Consider the following 21,467-nt stretch of genomic DNA (forward strand, 5'->3'; position numbering starts at 1 on the left):
TATTATTAGAGGACGCTTATGCAAGTAATCGTTCCATATTTGAAATTAACATTTCCTAATATGGTAGGATGAAAATACTCAATGCAATACGGCAAAATTACAGCACACTGTAACTCATGATGTTCAGCAATTATTTATAGACAAAAAAAAAAAAATTACCGGTATATTTAGATGCATCTGTTGAAATTCTATGTGATCATTTAAACCCTTTCACAAAATAAAACTTATTTTTTCAAAAATGTTGTTGCTATTGTACCCCAGACCATTCGTCCCGGTGTTATCGCTATCGCCACACGAGACTCCAGCTTGTCTCCTATACAATTTGACTGCGCACATCCAGAAAGTAGATGTAGCTGTGATTGGTGGAATACTAATGAGTTGAGTGTCAATCAAACGCCCACGCTATCTTTAGTAAACAAAGTCACGTGAAACGCGCCATTTTAGTTTTGGCAGGCGATTTCAAGGCAGCACGCTTAACCCTTTCGTTCACAGGTTGGGAGATATTAGAATGACTGACAATTTCACGCCACTGTTTTACATTATTGGCGGATTTTTCTGCGCTATCAATCTTTCTCTTACAAACTAGACATAGATGAGACGACAGAGTCGCTCCTTTCACAACGTCGCACTGGATCAAATTGGAAAGACGATTTCCATAAGTTATCCCTCCTGCTTTCCCTGGCTTGAATAAATTCACACACGACTTTAACTGTCCACAAACTCGAAGACTACACGAACACAGTCTACAATAGTCGTCCGCAACAATATGTACGTATTTCTTCGGTGTACTGATGAACGAATGCACCGTGACACGGTGTTTCTCGGGTGTCGCCATCGCTGAGAATGCCGCCGGCGCAATTTTTCACCCAACTCGCGATTCTGTTTTGCAACATTTTATCAATATTCCCTTTGACAAAATCGCCGACAAAAGCACCGCTTTGCTGATCTTTTGTTCTATAATTCTTAATGCAAACACCGACCCTAGTAGTAATTAGTAACGTCGCCTAGTACATATGAACGGTCGTCATTGCAAATCGAACATCCTTTTGAAATTTGGACGTCGGGCAGGCGATTTCAAGGCACCGCACTTAAATATTAGCAACATATTTTTCTGAGCGGTTGTTTATTCTCTTTCAAACGAGACATAAATGTGACGACATAGTCGATCCCTTATCCACCGCTAAGAATGCCGCAATGTTTCGTTCGTTTTGCAACATGCCACAAATCGTCGAAAAAAACACCACTTCGACGGAAGCTTGCGTAATAAGGGGGTTAAAACAAGAAAACAAATGCCATGTTTAATACATATCGACCTGTTTTACTTGCGAAAGATAACGGAACATGAACTCGTTTCGTGCGACTTCGGAACCCGAAGGAACACACCAACAACGTTGAATTTACCCGCTATCTTCCAAATATGGTATATTAATTTATTCAGTTGTTTATTTAGAGTGACGTCCGCGGTCGAATGCGATTGGCTATCGATGTCAGTGCAAAGGTCATATGAATATTAAAATTAAGTGGGCGGAAGGAAAATTGTATAGGAGACAAGCTGGAGTCTCGTGTGGCGATAGCGATAACACCGGGACGAATGGTCTGGGGTATTGCTATTGGGAAATTACCTAAGTACATGTATGTACATTTTGTCCAAAATCAACAAAGAAATAATTGAAAAATTAATATAAATTTTCAAAAATTAGGCATTCAAAGGATTAGTTTCAATGATTACGACACAGACTGGCTATTTCAAACAACAATGTTTATTGCGTACAATCATGAAGCTATTGTCTCACTGCACAATATTATAGCATTATTTTGTGTAACTTTTTCAAAACAATTCAATAGAAAAACTGCATTTACAACCTTAACACAGAGTACCCATATAATTAATTTTTCAGTCTATGTGACCAGCCTACAATTTGAGATATAGCGGTAGCATAATATCTCTTTGATACTACCAAAATGGAAAACGTCCAGTAAAGTACAACCAACGATTTCATGAAAATTAAGCTAGTGACCCAACTTTTTTTAAATCAATATCCTTACATTGCATTTTGAGTACAATTTATTGCAAAATGAATAAATTCTGGGTAGGCTTCTATCTAAAAAAGAAATACAGAAGTAGAAAAGTTTTAACATCTGTATCAACTCAATCAAAATAACAATGCCTCAATATAACAGTGTCACAATCACCAGATTTCAGTAGAATGTCATTAAACACCCCCTCCCGCTACAAGTACATTTGGACATTTTAACTTGTGATTCTAGACATTCATTTAGATATGACCTTAATATACTTACTTGAAATGAAGACAGTAATGTCACTACATCAGTTTTATTCACCTTTTTTACCGTAGTAAGGCAATCTGTGGCCTGCAAATTAACAAATTTACACATTAGAATGATAGAGGGCGCTGTAGCAATGACAGCTTAAAATTGCATTGTGAATTATTAAGTTCATGTGTAGTTAAATGAGCAATGAAGTCCGTAGTTTTGCTGTTCACAAGTCATGCATGTCTAACCTTTTTTTTTGTCTGGAATACATAAATTTTGACATGCAATACCTAAAATTGTGACATGTGATTTTGTTTTGAATCCTACCTTGGAACACACTCAACACAACTACCATAGGAAATGTTCACTTTCACATCTTGTATAACATTGTATGAAGTTTAGAAAAAAGGCACAAAAGTAGCAGGTGCTCAACAAACAAATCCCTGTCTTCTTATTATCAAATTATGATGAATTAAAAAAGGCGGAATTACATGTAGAGATGTCAGTTTTGCATGCCATTCCATCGATATTATTCAAATATTGGCTGTTTGCAGACAATCCAGATATCTTATGAATACTGAATTATTGCCGTTGATGTATGACATATACTATAAGGTTATTACGAGGATACTGCAAAGTATGCCCATAGACAGTACAGCTGGAGTGTCCAGCAACTCGCAGCGGAGGTTGATACAATCGTGTACTGTCCAAGTGAATACTTTGTGGTATCCTCGTAATAACCTCATTATTATACATCTTTTCCTCCTGAAGATACATTAGAGAATGCCAAAATCCAAACAGATTTATCTAATTTCTTTGTGTATGGTCCGGTTAAACTTCACGCTGCGGACAGCCATGTCGTTTTTATTATAAAAAGGACACTTATCGTTCCATATTTGAAATAAACATTTCCTAATATGGCAGAGTGAAAATACCTAGTGCAATACGGCAAAATTACAGCACACTGTAACTTACGACGTTACGATGACAGATGCACTATAAAACCTCATAAAGGCTACAAACAAATCATACCCGATAGCAACTTACTCTGGACATGAAATCACTCTGGACTTTTTCTTTCAGTATATCTGCTGGTTTATTTTCATAAGATTTATATGTTTCCAGATATCTGCCCACCTCTTCTGGACTAGAAAAATATAGAAACATATGGATCATATGTAGCAAGAATGCTGAGGACTGAGCAGTTCATCTTTATCTGATTGCGTTCTAAATGGGTGATAGCTAAAACATTACTGAGCTACACATGTCTATCTATTATAATAATAACAATATAGAAGAATTATTCTAAATCCAACTAAAATTTGATGTATCGGCTCCAATTATTTTCTATATTTTATTTATTCCTATTTTGGTTTATATTTCATTTTACTTGTCTTCATTCAGTTTTTTATACATTGTATAACTAACAAGATACAATATATATACAATAATATAAGCAAGTAAAACCAAATATTTACACATATGTAAACAATAATTGCATTACATAGTACCCTTGAGTTATCAAGTTATAAAAATTGGTCACACTAGTAACTTTAATGACATACACATTTAATTGAAGTTATCTTAACAGGAAACCAAATCTTACACATTGGAAAATATCGAAAAAATTAAGTGCATAGTTTTCTACAAAATGTTGGAAATATAATTTTACTGAAAATGACAAAATAATCGAGAATTCTGATAGAGATGCACATATCCACCAGTTGGCCATTTTGAATTGGATCAAACCAATAAATCTGTATACCTATGACATGAAGTATAAAGAATATATAACATTTTAATATAATCAGTCAAAGCATGTCAGAGATATGGCACTAGAACTGTATTCATTAAAACAAAATAGCCGCCAGTCAGCCATTATGAATCTGATCTGAAAAACATGATGACATGCATCAAGGACCAATAATGTCTAATGTATGAGAAAATCCATCCATAAATGACCGAGTTCTGGTTCAAGAATGCCAGAAATGCTTGATTTTTGCAGGACGAAAATGGCCGCCATTCAGCCATAATGAATCAGAATGTGAAACAAATTGATGTGCATATGTATAATATTATGTATGATGTATGTGTGAAGATTGAATGTAATCGGCCCAGGCATTTTTAAACTATAGGTCTGGACGCACACACACATGTATGTAGGCACATACATGTAGGTCAATCCATAAGTCCCTGTTTCAGACTGCATTCGAATGGGGACTAAAAATGGCCAGCAGTCAACCATTTTGAATCTGATCAAAAAAGACAAAATAATGTGAATCAAGGTTCAATTACAGCTAATCTATGTATGTTTCAACAAAATCTATTCATACATACATGACTGAGATCTGGTTCTGAAATGGCAGAAATGCTTGATGGCCAGTACCATTTGAAACAGCCTAAAATGCAACATATCACATTGTAATTACAGACAACCTCATTCAATCTATGATAAGCCAATGCAGTTTTTTAAAATCACATTTTCAACAATATAATTATTAATATAATTATTGTTTTTTTTATTCTATTTTAGAGTACCGGGGGGTACCTTAACTCTTTGTTTACTTTAAAGGCCTTTAAGGTCTTTAAAGGTGTTTTCACTGCTACTAATTTTTGGATGAAAACTTTAATTGGATACCTACATGTACTCATGCAGTTTGCTATAAATACCTAATATGCTTTGATTCACTGAGATGTACATCCTCAATGCTTTATTTCATATTACATTCATCACCCCATACATCACTACCAAAGAAAATTGTAGTGATTAGTTTATCGAAAAGAAAAAGTGATAACTCAATTTTCAGTTTTCTATCATGACTAATAGTTGCTTTCAAAAAGAACAATGCTTTGTGACCTTTTATTTTCAGACTTTCTTTAATATAAAAATGTTGTTTGTAGTTTGACACTTAATTAATTTTTTTTCTAAAAACAAATTGTTGCTTTTATAATAGGTAATTTTTATTTAAGTATGATATTAGCCTACTGTTCAAAATAATTGTGAATAGTTTTCCCAAGGCAGCTTGATATAGTAATACTTTTGTAGTTATGTTTTGAACCAGATTTATTTAATGGCACTATCACGCTTGTATTCCATAATTCAAGCATCTTTAATACCATATTTACAAATTATATTGAGTAGTTTTTATAAGGCAGTAGTAATATACTGTGCCCACTTTTCAGCATTTGTCTGACACCTTGTTATGTTTTCATTGATTAATTGCAATTTTAATATTTAATTTTAATTTTGTTATTTAGAATTTCATTACCATGCTGAATAATATTTCTTCCATATTGTTTAATCTTCTTTGAAATATCCATACTCGCATGTAGGAATATTCTTTATAATTGATTTGTTTTCATTCAGTAAATTTTTGAAATACATCCTGGGTGAATGAACAGACTCATTGATGAGGTCATTTCCACTCTACCCTAGGTGAGTGTACCACAGTTGCAACAGGGAGGTCATAGCCACTGTATCCTGAGTAAGTGTCCCACAGCCTAAACGGGAGGTCAAAGTCAATGTACCTTGGGTGAGTGATCACAGACTCAAAGGAGAGGTCATAGCGACTGTACCCTGGGTAAGCTTGTCACAGACTCAATGGGGACATCAAAGTCAATGTACCCTGGGTGAGTGATCACAAACTCAATGGGGAGGTCATAGCCACTGTACTTTGTGTAAGTGTGACACAGACTCAAGTGGCCAAAGCAACTGTACCCTGGGTGAGTGTTCCACAGATTCAATGGGGACATCATAGCAACTGTACCCTTGGTAAGTGTACCAGACTCAGTATGTGCAGATTTAAGGGAAAGGTCAAAGCAACTGTACCCTGGGTGAGTGTTCCACAGATTCAGTATGCACAAATTCAAATGAAAAGTCAAAGCAACAGTACCCTGGGTAGGAATGCCACTGACTCAAGCAACTGTACCCTATGTAAGTGTGCCACAGACTCCAGTGGCCAAAGAAACTGTACCCTGGGTGATTGTGCCACAGACTCAGTATGTGCAGATTCAAAGGAAAGATCAAATTCACTTGTCAAGATTCATTCACTGATGGATGGGTGAATGGATGGATGGATGGATGGATGGATGGATGCAACGCTGGGAGGATCATACTTTGGTTAAAGTCTGCAGGTGATTGTGTTCAACTGGACCTGGTTGACAACAGGATATTGCATTAAATTGCTATCATGATAGGAAGAACGACATACAGCCCAAGGGGAATATGTTTTCTGTAGCAAAATGTCAGCACTCGCACTCAGCACTCAAAAAAGTCAGGAGAGACAACACCAAGAACTCTCGTCTGGCACAAAAAATATAACAACGCTGACAAACATAAGTCATTAACTCAAAACATAAGCCCCTGTTTCAAACTACATCTGACAGGGACTAATAAAATGAACTTGGACATCCCTAATTAATTGAATTACGTACTAACACACACACATGTATAAACATCCTTTTTAGTCCCAAGGCATAGTACACTAATAATTGTACACTGAAAATTTCTGAACACATGGAAATAGATAAAAATTGTCCAACACTGATGTCTGCAGTGAAAACAATAAATAAATGAATTTGTATTGATATTCACTATAGCAGTGCGATACACTGCAGTAATGAAGACTGCAACAGAAAAACTGCTAACAATCCACATAAAATAAATGCATGCTTAGTAACAACAGCAGTAGTAAACCAAACATGCTAATTACCAAATATTACAACAATCCTATGAAGAAAATTAGATATACATTAAAATAAATGTAATTTTCTTCATTTTTACATGTTTGATATTTCATGTCACAAGGATTGGGAAAATGACATAAATATATGAGGTCACATACCGTACTGAGTTCAGAGAAAATCTATCCATAAAATACTGTGGGTTTCTTAAAAAGAAAATGTGTTTTCATTGTAGTCTATGGAAACCGCTGCTAGAATGGCATTTCATTCCATTATTTTACCGTTTTTCTCAAAAATCAGATTGACAGTGAACCGAAAAAATTTAACATACTGTTGACTGATATTAAAACGAATAATTGTAAAAAGATTTTGAGACAAAATATTGCTACGCTACTGCTATACACGTACGTGCGAAAATATGCGCACATGTAAAAAAACTTGTGAGTACCGTAGTACTCTTACTACAATTAGGCAGGTGCTATAGTGGATACCTGTTCTGATTTGCAAATGTATGCGTCTCTTAAGAATCAGACAGAACACCTTTCTTTCTATAAGCTGCCAACACGGTAAGATCATTTTGAAATGCATACGTACTTGTTGTGTATTGAAGGTAAAAACACATATGTGAGAATATAAGGCCAAAAAAAACAAACTTATGTTGCCCTCAAGTTGGAAAATTGGGTCGGTCGGTCGGATTTTTTTTTTTTTTAAACTCGTGAAAACTAATGGTATCGTAAATAGCCGAGGTATATGGCGAAAAAAAACGCCACTCGATGTTTCATATTTTTCGGTCAGTCGATAAGGGCAACAAAACAATTTTCTTTTTTGGCTTAATATACATAAAACAATTATCAGTGTCTTAATGATATACAAATGTACATGTTGGTCTTTTAGGAGAGAATTTTAATAGTTTTAATTAGTAAATTCTTTAATTTATTCAATTATCTGTGATTTCAGGATTGTGAAGACCAAATATTTGTTCGAAACCCATCTGAGGTCCTCTGGGAAGGACAAAAATAAATTTCTCTTAATCTATGAAACAGATTCATAATACATGTAGGAATGTTACTAATGAGGCTAGTACATATAAATAGATGAATACATACGTCCACGCCAATATCAAGGTACAATCTGATCTTATAGCAATCTTTGTTAAATCTTTGACTGCATGGTGCGGATCTTTCTACAACAACAAAAATAATGATGATAATGGTAGCGTTATAACTGAAGACATTTTATTTCCCGGGGAATTAATTCCATACAGGTTAGATACACAGAATCTTTTTTTTTAAACATGTATCATGTTATTTGATTCAATTGAATTCTTAGACAATAAAAACTCTTAGACTAAAATTTCAACAACTTTTAAATAATTAGTAAAGTTTTTAGAATACAGAATTAAGTTGAAATTTTGAACTGGTAGAGTAAAAATCATTAATTACAAAAACACTAGATGACATACATTGTGCATCATTTGTTCTCAGAAAGCATCATTTCCTGGACCATCAAAACACAATCATTTGCAATATTCATTGGCAAAAAAAAAAAAAAAACTGATTACGAATATGACTTATTGGGCTATTAGGTAATATGTGTTTCAAAACCTTTTTCAGTACTCGTTTTACCTTTTAAAAAGTGCTAATCAACTCTTTAAAAAAAATCAGACGACAAAATCAACACCAGCAGGACATAATTCAATGTTAATAACAGAACAAGCCCTTGAGCCATTAATTCCCTCCTTTTCAAATTACATACTTCCTAGGTTAGTTGTGTTTAGTATGCACCCAAAGCAGAAGTCAAACAGCCATGCATGACAGGATTTGTTTCAGTGAAATCAAATAAAACTTGGTCAATAAATGCTCCAGCTTTCGATTAGTATAACTCACAAACACTAACTAAATTTTAGATTTGATTTAAGTTACTCACAACTGAAGTTTTGCCAACGATACAAATTTGAGTGTTTTCTGAATTGGATGTCCTATACAATTGCCCGATAAACCATAGACCTTAGAAAACATAACCCACTTTGCACACAGGAAACTGGATTTTCTTTTGTCATTAGACAGAAGTTGCATGTCCCTGTTTTCTAAGGTCTATGGCTAAACTCAGTGATGCCATTGGTCATGTCTGGCAATTAGGCTCCGGATCACATCAACCTGATGTTACCAGATAATCCAATCAGCATAAGCTGTACGTACTCACCACATCTACTTGAACTAGTAATATCCGCAACTCATAACTATGCCCTAGCTGTTTAAGCCGATCATGTATGTAGTCAGGTTTCAAATTGTGATAACGAATGCTAAAGTGAAAAATAACAATAGTATAGTCATGACTCCATGCAATTGACATGTGTGATTTGTCTTCTCAATAATAGGATACTCCAATACTCAATACCTGCTGATTCTTGTGGCAATCTTGCTAGCTATTTGCTACCTTAAAGTCATGTGACTTCTGATATACCGGTAATAAACTATTGATTTATATCTGGGGAGTAATCACTTGTGCATGCAACAGACAGGCGCAGTATGGTGTTGTTTACAAACAAGTTTCTACCCATGAACCTTTGCATTTTTGACATGCGTTGATATTGTTGATTAGAACAAATTTAATTAAATCACTATTGGTCATGTGACTATTGTTCAGGTCATATGTTCATTTCTCTAAATCCACAAATAGTTTTTTAAGCAGATTTCAAAACGCCATGTTTTCAGTAATATCCAGTTTGTAAAAAATATATATGCCAAAAAAACAAATGTTGTGGTTCCTATAACATGCTTTTAATTTTTTTTTTTTAACTATGTTTTATTTTTTCTTGCATATAATAACTGTTTTTGCAGATATGAGTGTCTTAAATCATGTTTACATTTTCCCAGTTTTGCAAAGTTTTGATTTTCTATAAAATCAACCATTCAAAGCCCGCCACAATATTTTGATGTTTTTACAAATATGGCCAAAAAAAATTAAGGGGAGCAAAAGAGGGTAGGTTGGGTTATAAGAACCAAACAATAATTAGAAATGTACCAAGCAGCTAGTTTTCACAGATATGAGTGTCATGAATCATGTTGTTTACATTACCCAATTTTGCACAAAGTTTAAGAATTTCAATAAAAACACATTCAAAGCTTGTTTCAGTTTTCTTAAGTTTTCCCAAATATGACCAAAATAGTATAGGGTCTGGCAATAAAAAATAGGGTACTAGTAGTTCTGAATATAGGAACCATGAAATTTTTTTTTCTCGACCAAAGGAACCTCATTGTATACCTGTAGATTGTGAACTGAACATAAATTTCTGTGACGTGTTTACTCAAGAAGACACAAAATATCAAAGGAACCAGACGCTTTCAAGTTTAACTTCTTGTCTATTCCGCCATTTTTATTTACAGTAACACCAATCGCACTACTTTTTACATATCAATACACTTGGGTGATCAGGTGACATATAACACCATTACAAAAACATGTATTTTGACACATACAATAAAGTAGTCACAAAAACGTCACACTTTCAAATTAGTCAAAGTGCAAGGCAGTGATCTCCTCAGGAAACAAACAGTGTAGCGGTACTGCTACAATGCTTTGATTAACCATCACTGACAACATCACAGTCATTATTCTGATTTATTTCCACAGTGCCATTGCTGACTAGTTGAATCAGATTGATAAATAGCTGATAACTCAATGTGTAGTTGTACCACGCTTGAGTTTTGTAAAGTATAATTGTGTGCAGTACACATTATGTAATTGGGGGTTTTAATGCGCATGTTAATTAATCATCACAATTTCAGTTTAGATTACCCATAGACCTTAGAAAGAGAGGGACAGGCAACTGGATTATAAAACAAAGGATTTCACGACATCCGGCGTGCAACGTGGGTTACTACAGTTATAAACAAATGACCAAGCTAAGGAAGCCGTATGCCGTCACTCACAATCAATCGGCCGGGCAGTTTGCAACACGTCTTTCGGTGTTTGTGCTCATTACATTGAATTTTTAATTTCAATACAATATCCAATTTTTTTGTACTGGTTATTAGATGACACTTTCTTATTATATTATTCGTTGTTTTTTTCATCAATATAAATTAACTACTCGGCTGATTTTATGTGCGGTGACAAATGGTTGACTAATACTTGCGACTGCCACATTTTCGCCCGTTTTCGGGAAAATAAAAACACTTGTTGTTTGCATTATCGTATTTTCACTTAAATCATACTATTTTCAATGATACTCGCGTATTTTAGTTTTGCTAGTCTATATTTTAAAATCGTAATTCTGAAACTGAAACTTCAGAACTGTCTGAAAGGCCGTCTGGACAGACAGGACTCGTCCAGATTGTTTTTAGATCGCTGTATTTTCGCCACATTTATCAAAAATAAAACATCTATTGTTCCAATTTTTTGCGGTTTTTACCTGAGTCCTGCCATTTTCGAAGTAATTAGGGTATTTTATTTTGATGACTTGCTATACAAAAGTCGAAATTACCATTTTTCTAAACTGTTTGAAACCGTGAAAGTCAGCAGCTTACACCGGAAATGGCTGACCCGGTTTGTTTTAGATCGCTGTATTTTTGCCCGACTTGTCAAAATGAATCTGTTGTTCAAATTATTGCGTTTACTAAATAATTTGGGTATTTTAGTTTGATTACTTGCTTCAAAAAAAGTCGAAAATCTGAATTTTCTAAACTATTTGGAAACGTGTGATACTGAGTGAAAAACTCATTAACATACAATTAGCATATTCATGACCGTCACTTCAGTAGTCACGCAGGGAAACTCATGCGTTTTGCACGATTTCACGAGTGCTGCCGACAGTACAAATAAACAGATGGTTGTTTATTCGTTAATAGGACTGTGAGATTATTTGGAGGATTATAACCCAGGTTAAAACAAAAGAAATGATGTAGTTGCCTGTCCCTCTCTTTCTAAGGTCTATGGATTAACTATGCAAATAATATACAATTTAGTGAGCAATGGTTTTTTTAAGTGATATAAAGTAGTTAGAAGTAGTCTAGAGTATGAATGCAGAGAGGTCCTTTCTTGACCATTGAAGAAAATTGCATGAATGGAGTTCAAACCTCTTCAACTATGGACAATAGCAGTGATCTAACCTCATGGCTATCACAGAAGTGTAAATTAACATATTCAAATTACGTCTTCAGTATATTATTATTGAGTAAATTCAAAATGAACCTTTTGTGTTTATGTAAATTTATTGTTTGTGTTCAGACCAGTAGTGTCATAATGAGACCAGCTGTTAAATCAATATTTAGCAGTTTATCCGATTTGTAATTTTTTAAGCCGATAATATGCTTTTCATGTTTATCCAATTATAAAACGAGTATAAAATTTTGTAAATGCCACTCCCATTTCAAAGCATACAATACATAAAATACAAAGCATACACTTATTATTAGGAGCACATCTCCAGGCACATCTTCCTGTTCGTAATGCGTGAAAGGCACTGACTGACATCTGCCGCAAAAATGGAATTTGATTTCTTTCGTTTTATAGCTCATTAACAAAACGCCAATCTTTGAAGAAATGGAATACTGCGTTGAGATACACTTACTTCATCAAAATTGAGCATCATCAAATGGGTAAAGCACATTTATTTAATAAATGTGGAAATATCCCCTAAAATATTTTACAATGTTTTGACTTCACTACAATGCTATGACTTTTTACATTCATTTTTACTCATAATATGGGATCTCAAAGTGAACAAAAAATGGTCGATCGAGGTACATGTATTTGCTGTTATTAAAAACACATCTCCAATAGAGGTGCAGAGACAAAAATATTTGTTTTAGAGGGATTTTGAGAATACCAAATGTGTCTATTCATCTGTTTTAACAGGTATGCATTTCGTTGTCTCACCTAAGGTATAATGCACAGGTAGTTTTGCCCATCACATAATCTGCTACAATGTCACCATATTCCCAGCTTACATTACGTATATGTTTCAGAATCGGGTTACCTTTCTGAAAATAAAAGACAGACACATTATCACTACATTGTTCTGACATGTATGCTTCTGTCACCTCCATATTTAATTTCCCAAATTAGTGTCCCTCTCAAGTAAATACATGTAGTCTAAAGACTTTCAAATTTATTCATAAAAAAAAACAAATTTATTCATAAAAAACTAGCTAGGGCTATTATTATATCGCTACTACTCCCTTGGCAGAATCTATTTAGCATAAGAGCATTATAGTACACCCTATAGCACCATTATATTTTATATCAATAGCCATATGCTGCATCAAATCTGATTGGGCGTCTGTTATACAGATCATGTATCTTATGTTTAAACACAAATCTCTTCATCATGAATGTTTACATTAAGTCTGCAAAACTGTTGTATTTGAATTACGATAAAAATGCTAGATCACCTTGTCTGAAAACAACACAGTGAACACATACAACATGATACCGTACCTGTTTGGTGTTGACAATAATACTGTTACTGCTAGAAGATTTAACAGTAGTTGTTGTAGAGGATTCACTCTGTCCTTTGAAATGTTTTGTTTCCTTTAAATCAGCAAATGCTTCAGAAAATGTCATTCCTTTTGTTTTTTTACTTGGTACCTCATCTTCCACTAAGTCCACTACAGTAACTGTTCGTTCAGAAGTCACTTTTGATTCTGGGGATTTACCAAACTGTCTGCTCACAATACCAGATGTTTTTTCTGTTGCACTCATATCTTTCTTCTCTGCATCACTAGATCTGTATGCTGACCTAAACAATGGTTTTATCTAAAATGAAAATAATGATGATTCAAACAAAGATCTTTACATCCAAATATGGCAGTCATGCAGTCAGCCATATTGGATCACCTCACCAAACAAAACATGCGAATCAAGTGCATTGTCTTTTATGTATGCCAACATGGCAATGACAATAATGCTATTTATCTTGTGAAAACACAACTGATTTAAATTTTCACCACACTGTTATCACAGAAAAGCAAATATTCTTGAAATTGGCTGATTAGGAAGTAGCAGGGTAAAAACAAAATTAATTTAATATATAGTGTTGGCTAAAGCTTAGAAAGTTTTCTAATACTTTGGAATACTTTATTTTCGCTGGAATTAATTTTTGCTGAAAAGGCTTTTTGGGCGTTTTGTATGGAACTTATTTTCATTGATTTTTGATGAATTTAATGTGAAATATAGGAAAAAAAGTATATTCGCTGGATTTTATTTTCACGGAATCATCCATTCAGCGAAAATAAATTCCAAGCGAAAATAAAGTATTCTACAGTACTTTAACTGAGAGAACCCTAGTAAGCTGGGAAATAGCTTATTTTCACAAGGAGTATTGTCCTAACACTGATGCTCTATGGGACTTAATGCAAGTGTGATCTAAGACTCAACTGAGAGAATTTGAAGCTAGAATTTACCTCACCAAAATGGAATACATGCCAACCAGAGAACTGTGCATAGCATGCAATGTTTGTTAAGCATGTCAATACCAACTAGAGATGCATTGCATGCAATACGTACAACCCAGAGAACTGTGCATATCATGTGTGATGCATGCAATACAACCCAGAGAACTGTGCATATCATGTGTGATGCATGCAATACAACCCAGAGAACTGTGCATATCATGTGTGATGCATGCAATACAACCCAGAGAACTGTGCATATCATGTGTGATGCATGCAATACAACCCAGAGAACTGTGCATATCATGTGTGATGCATGCAATACAACCCAAAGAACTGTGCATATGTGTGATGCATACAATACAACCTAAAGAACTGTGCATATCATGTGTGATGCATGCAATACAACCCAGAGAACTGTGCATATCATGTGTGATGCATGCAATACAACCCAAAGAACTGTGCATATCATGTGTGATGCATGCAATACAACCTAAAGAACTGTGCATATCATGTGTGATGCATGCAATACAACCCAGAGAACTGTGCATATCATGTGTGATGCATGCAATACAACCCAGAGAACTGTGCATATCATGTGTGATGCATGCAATACAACCCAGAGAACTGTGCATATCATGTGTGATGCATGCAATACAACCCAAAGAACTGTGCATATCATGTGTGATGCATGCACTACAACCCAGAGAACTGTGCATATCATGTGTGATGCATGCAATACAACCCAAAGAACTGTGCACATCATGTATGATGCATGCACTACAACCCAGAGAACTGTGCATATCATGTGTGATGCATGCAATACAACCCAAAGAACTGTGCATATCATGTGTGATGCATGCAATACAACCCAGAGAACTGTGCATATCATGTGTGATGCATGCAATACAACCCAAAGAACTGTGCATATCATGTGTGATGCATGCAATACAACCCAAAGAACTGTGGATATCATGTGTGATGCATGCAATACAACCCAAAGAACTGTGCATATCATGTGTGATGCATGCAATACAACCTAAAGAACTGTGCATATCATGTGTGATGCATGCAATACAACCCAGAGAACTGTGCATATCATGTGTGATGCATGCAATACAACCCAGAGAACTGTGCATATCATGTGTGATGCATGCAATACAACCCAGAGAACTGTGCATATCATGTGTGATGCATGCAATACAACCCAAAGAACTGTGCATATCATGTGTGATGCATGCAATACAACCTAAAGAACTGTGCATATCATGTGTGATGCATGCAATACAACCCAGAGAACTGTGCATATCATGTGTGATGCATGCAATACAACCCAGAGAACAGGACATAAACAATAGAATATGCATATGTGAACACGATTTCCCATTTCAAGAAAATTTTGCAAAAATTTATCACTTGCAAAAATGTTGTGGTTTAGAGCGAGTAGTGACAAGTGAGATTCATGACCCGTGTACACATGGCAAACCTTCTCATCCATATAATAGTCAAAAGCAGACTTCATTCATAAGGCAAATGATACTGAAAAATGGCTTGCCCATTCATACTCATTTATCTGTCAAGACATGCTTCAAGTATTCACCTTAATATACACATAGATGACCTTTCTCTGTGCTAGCTTGGTAGGTTTCAATACAATCAGTTCATGCGTGTCTGCACAGTAATGGGACACATGTTTTACTGTGTCACTGTATTACATAACAATTACCATCAAATGAGACTTCGCATATTAAATGGATATATAAAAGTAGAATGTTGTTCACCTTAAAACCAGCACGTAATTTTATATTTAAGAAGGTCACTAGTCTGCAATTGTGAGTATATGACAAATACATGAACTACCTTGTTAAATTTCGATATTAATATTGAATTCAACAAAAATTATTCTTGTCATTACTATCAAACAATTCCACGATTTGATCTTAGTTATAGTCATCAGTAAAATTGTCTGTTTGTTTTTTTAGTTTTTTTATAAGGAATAACAACAACTTTTTTTCATGAAAAATTCTAAAATTAAAAATACACACACTGTTTTTTTTATTTTTGCTTGGCAAAATCTTTTAACAATTTCTGATTATTTTAAAAAACAATTCCTCAAAGTTATTTTTTTTTAGTCAATAAATGCATACTGTAATTGTACACTTTAAGAATAATTTTATTATATAAATAATCATGATTATTTTATTAAGTCATATTTGATTTTAAAAATTAAATCCAATTTCGAATTAAATCCACTATTTATCTGAAGTTTTTATGCTGTATTTGCTCTATTAGAAGAGCATCTCCAAAGAAAAGCATATATTAAACATTATGCTGAATCATTAATTTAAAAATAATACTTATTTTGACCACAGACATAAGGTTTTTTAAAAAATACTGATGACGTATTTGCTAGATTTTAGAGTAATGGTAAAATATTATTTACAAAATAATGATATTGACACTATACTGAGCTGTCAAGAAAGAAAAATACAAACCATCTGTTCAATTTGTTTTCCAAAATTGATACATTTTAATTTTAATATTATGATTTTTAAATAGAAACTATTTTTAATTCTGATTAAAAAAAATTAACTGAGGTAAGGAGAAACCATAAACAATTTTGTCGGGTTCAAATGATAATTTTTTTAACAGGAAATTTATGAACATATAATATAGCATTAAGATTCATAAAACATAAGTATACATTCTATGATGCAGAGGGTGCAGTATTGCCGAGATGTTACACAGAAAGAAGACTTAATAAAGCAATAGTCTTTCTCTAAATTAAACAATTTAGACAGGTCTACTGTCTATACAATGATGTCTTTTGAATAAAAATATTGTAGGAGATATTAAAAATAAATTTGAGCAAAGTACTAATGAAAAATACAGTCAGTCTGAAATTTTACATGTAATATCTTTAAAACTTGAAGTTTCAACCTTTGGGTTGAATCTGATCATAAATTAATTTAAACATACCGAGGAATATGAGAATTATTGTAATTGAAGGTTGGTTGAGGATAAATATCATATTTGCCTTGTATGTCCACGTTATGAAAATCTTAGAAAAAAATATTTATCTATATTTTATGAGTCAAATCAGGCTTATGAAAAAATTCATTTAATGCAGTTTGACAACTTATCTGTACTTCAAATTTTGAAATTTGTATTGTACACTTCTAAACATAGAGATAATCTACTTAACCAGTTGTGACTAGTAGATTCAACAATTATTTAAAGGAATCATTCTTTATGTATTTTTTTTCTATTTTTGATTTATTGTACCATCGGCCTGAGGTCATTGCACTGAATAAAATTCATTTTCATATCCATTCAAACTTGAAGTTTTATGTATTTCTGTATGTTTTGCATAATTGATTACAGTTTTAACTGAATAAAAATGATTTTTAAAACAATTTCTGGTCAAGTTGGAAAAGTGCTTAACACATCACTTCCATAAAAGCAAAATGGAATAAAAAGCACACTATAACCTTGGTATTATTAACAGTACTACTCTCAGAGCAACAACTGCATTCCCATTATCTTTATAAATTTCACAATCCAAACTGAAACAAGATTCTTTTGGTTGATTGAATAACATTGAAACATTGATTGGATTCAACTGTCATTGAAATTTATAAATATTTATAAAGATGACTGCAATGCTTTTGTTGTGCAGAGAATATAATGAGTATAATACTTTATTTATAAAAATTGCGTCGAATTGTTGAAACTACCAGGTGATCCCTGAATCAGCCCTCTGGATTGTGATCTTTTGGTCGCCATAGTGAATAATTAGATTGTGACCATTTTGGTCACCATGGTGATTAAGTTGAGGTAATGCCGATTAAATATCTAGATGGCAATTTGGCAACCAGAAAAATCTGGTTGGCGACAAAACTTTCTCTAACGTAAAACATATTATTAAACAGCAATTCTATCCCTGATTGACAATTTTCCCTTGCGCTATATGCAGGAATTTTTTTAAACAAGGAAACAGGGGCGCAGCGCCCTCATGCCATGGCCATGCGCCCTCTTACCCTGGAGAGCAGATCCTCTGGCAACCATAAAATTCTGATTGATCAGGGATCACATGTGGCCACAGTCTTCAACTGTGACCTGTCTGATAGTAATTCTGGCCCCAAGGAAGCCATAGAATGCTCCATTTTAACTTAGAATTATCATAAACGCCACACCTAGGGAGAACCTTATCTCTCCCACTTGGTGGCGCCGCCAATAGTAATTTTGGCCCCAAGGAAGCCATAGAATGCTCCATTTTAACTTAGAATTATCAAAAACTCCACACCCAGGGGGAACCCTATCTCCCCCACTTGGTGCCGCCACTGATAGTAATTTTTGCCTCAAGGAAGCCATAGAATGCTCCGTTTTAACTTAGAATTATCAAAAACTCCACACCCAGGGAGAACCTTATCTCTCCCACTTGGTGGCGCCGCCGATAGTAATTTTGGCCCCAAGGAAGCCATAGAATGCTCCATTTTAACTTAGAATTATCAAAAACTCCACACCCAGGGGGAACCCTATCTCCCCCACTTGGTGCCGCCACTGATAGTAATTTTTGCCTCAAGGAAGCCATAGAATGCTCCGTTTTAACTTAGAATTATCAAAAACTCCACACCCTGGTAGGAAGAACCTTATTTCCCCCCATTTGGTGGCGCCGCTGAATTGCAGTGCACCCTCTTGAAGTTTTTTTCTAGAAAAAACCCTGTATATGTAACAACATACGATGATGAATTCACATTTTGCAAATATGAGTGAGTTCGCAAAAGATTGATGAGATTGAAAGTGAACCTCTTAATGTTAATCAGTGTTGGGTGATAAAGGTACAACACATCTGACAAAATGCAACCTGCTGGAAATAAGAGTTTGCATGTTGCTGGATCCAAGGCACGACTTTTTTGATGTGTCAATCAAAATTGCAATGTAGAAAATTTAAATTTTTGGTCCAAGACATTTGCATGGACAAAAAATGTTGGTGATTAGCCCTCCTCGCAATAAAATGTCTTAGTCGCATGTACACCAGTTATATTATATATGCTTGAATACATATCAATTTTTTTACATGTAGTTGGTTTTTTGTTTAGTATAATTGTTATGTATTTGTAAAATATATTAAATTTTGATGACCCACAATTTTATACTTGGCTATTAAATTTTCCAGTCGGCCACCAATAATTTGAATTTAGTTGCTAATGGCCAAAGGAAAAAAATTTAAACTATGATAGCTGCAAATCTTTAGTTCCAATTATATGTAATGGTTTATTTGTATTGGATCTTCCTTATAAAATAAATGATATTCTTATAATGCTTGCCACTAAAAAAAAATTTTCAAGCAATAATTTTAGCAGAATATTAATTAGTACATACATGGCCTGTTTGAAACATGAAAAATTGCAATGTCATCTGTGTATGCCAATATACTGACGCTGTTGTATGTATTCATTTTGTTGTTTTATAAGGCAGCAATAATCATGCTCTGTTTACGCAATCGAACATTTCCAAGTTACCACTGCATTCTGTGATGCTATTAGTTAGAAATGTTTGATTGCACGCACAATTAAAATGGGATTGTTTTTGTAAGATATCGCTTCTAGTGGGATCTTCATCACATATAGCTGTGGAATCATAGCCCTATGTTGCCAACCGCATTATTTACGTGACAGACTCTGGCCGGACATACAACAACAAAAATAAAAACAAGACATCTGAATGAAATTGTTAGGGCAAAATTCATTTGTATGTCGCACCAAAGAGCTACGGAACCGCAGCTACATACATCACATATTGATCACATGATTTTGAAAGTTGCATATACCCATATTTTATGCCATACATATACATATATTGTAAAAAATGCAAATAAATAACTTATGAGCAATATATTTTCCTTGATGTATTCATGGCTCAATGCATTTTTTCCATTTTTAATAGTTTTTTAATTGTTTCCTATTTTTCTTTTTATCCAGTGTTACTTGTCATGGTGTTCATTTCAACATGTCAATGTCAATACAGTTGAAGTTAAAGTTCTATTTGTTTGATTTTTTTTCTTATTTTTGATATTTAACCACAGTCCCTCTACAAGGGAGGGACTGTGATTTAATATTACAATACAACTACGTCCCCCATACACACAGACATATTTGAAGGTTCACGTTTGATAATGCTCCAGTCAATGTCAACCCCGACCCCTCCCACCTCGGGCGATACGGGACAAATGTGGGGCATTAGACAGGGTTTACCGCCAAACTGTGCCCGTGGAGGTGGGGTAATAGCCGTGTTTCGTGTCCCGTCATCACTAGCATCGCTAGTACTCTGCTGATAGCAAGCATGGCGGACAGTCGCGATTTGTGGAAGAAATGTGGGGGTTTGTTTTGGTTGGGGATTTGCCTATCCATCTTGCCCCAGGAGGTGGGGCATTTCGCAAATTTTACAACAATAATTTCCAAATCCCCAACTAAACCCCGAGGTGGGGAGGGTGGGGGTTGACATTGACTGATGGAGCATAAGGTGGACATTTTTTTTTTTTTTTGCAAGTATTTTATTCACATACGTCTGACAACAAATGTTGTGTTCACATTTCGGCCAATTTAATTACATTGTGCACTCGCAGCGAATTGTCATCTCTTCGCCCAGAGAACCTTTGCTTTCACATAATTATTCAGCCCACCCCCAGTTTCATAGTAAACCCTAAGGACGCACTGTCCCTTATACAGCCAATAATAATAACAACCTTTATTGATATCGTATACTAGTATTTAGTACCGTCGCTCGGTCCGGCCACCGCTAAGTTTGCTGGATAAGCTTGTAATAGGCGACAATAACTCAGTCATATTTTCCCATTGTCAACATTATATTAAACTATAACTCACTTGTGGTCGTGCAACACTTGACTTTTCAACGTCGTCGGCGTTCGGAACAACAAACCTTTTCCGGTCAGCCATCTTTAGCTCGCCACATACGCATGCGCAATTATTTACCGCGAAAACATAAATGGCCGGTAAGAAAATTTTTAGTAGCCATGAATAGGTGAACAAGTTGCGTAAAGTAAAACAAACAAGAATAAAATCCAATCCAAACCAGACGAAGACTAAAACTAAT

General features: G+C 34.6%; 1 protein-coding gene across 1 annotated transcript in view; it reads right to left on the reverse strand.

The window, feature by feature from the left end:
- Nucleotides 1-21,370, reverse strand: part of LOC100367158 (DNA excision repair protein ERCC-1-like) — a 22,952-nt gene extending 1,582 nt beyond the window's left edge. The window contains exons 1-7 of the mRNA XM_078006420.2: nt 21,239-21,370; nt 13,399-13,716; nt 12,838-12,941; nt 9,160-9,259; nt 8,064-8,140; nt 3,322-3,421; nt 2,302-2,373 (exon numbers count right to left, since the gene is read on the reverse strand). Coding sequence (XP_077862546.2) covers nt 2,302-2,373; nt 3,322-3,421; nt 8,064-8,140; nt 9,160-9,259; nt 12,838-12,941; nt 13,399-13,716; nt 21,239-21,310 — 843 coding nt within the window. The 5' untranslated portion in view covers nt 21,311-21,370. The remainder of the gene's footprint in view (nt 1-2,301; nt 2,374-3,321; nt 3,422-8,063; nt 8,141-9,159; nt 9,260-12,837; nt 12,942-13,398; nt 13,717-21,238) is intronic.
- Nucleotides 21,371-21,467: the final 97 nt, after the last annotated feature.

This window comes from Saccoglossus kowalevskii, chromosome 8 (genome assembly GCF_978046115.1).
Source record: "Saccoglossus kowalevskii chromosome 8, keSacKowa6.1, whole genome shotgun sequence".
Taxonomy (NCBI): domain Eukaryota; kingdom Metazoa; phylum Hemichordata; class Enteropneusta; family Harrimaniidae; genus Saccoglossus; species Saccoglossus kowalevskii.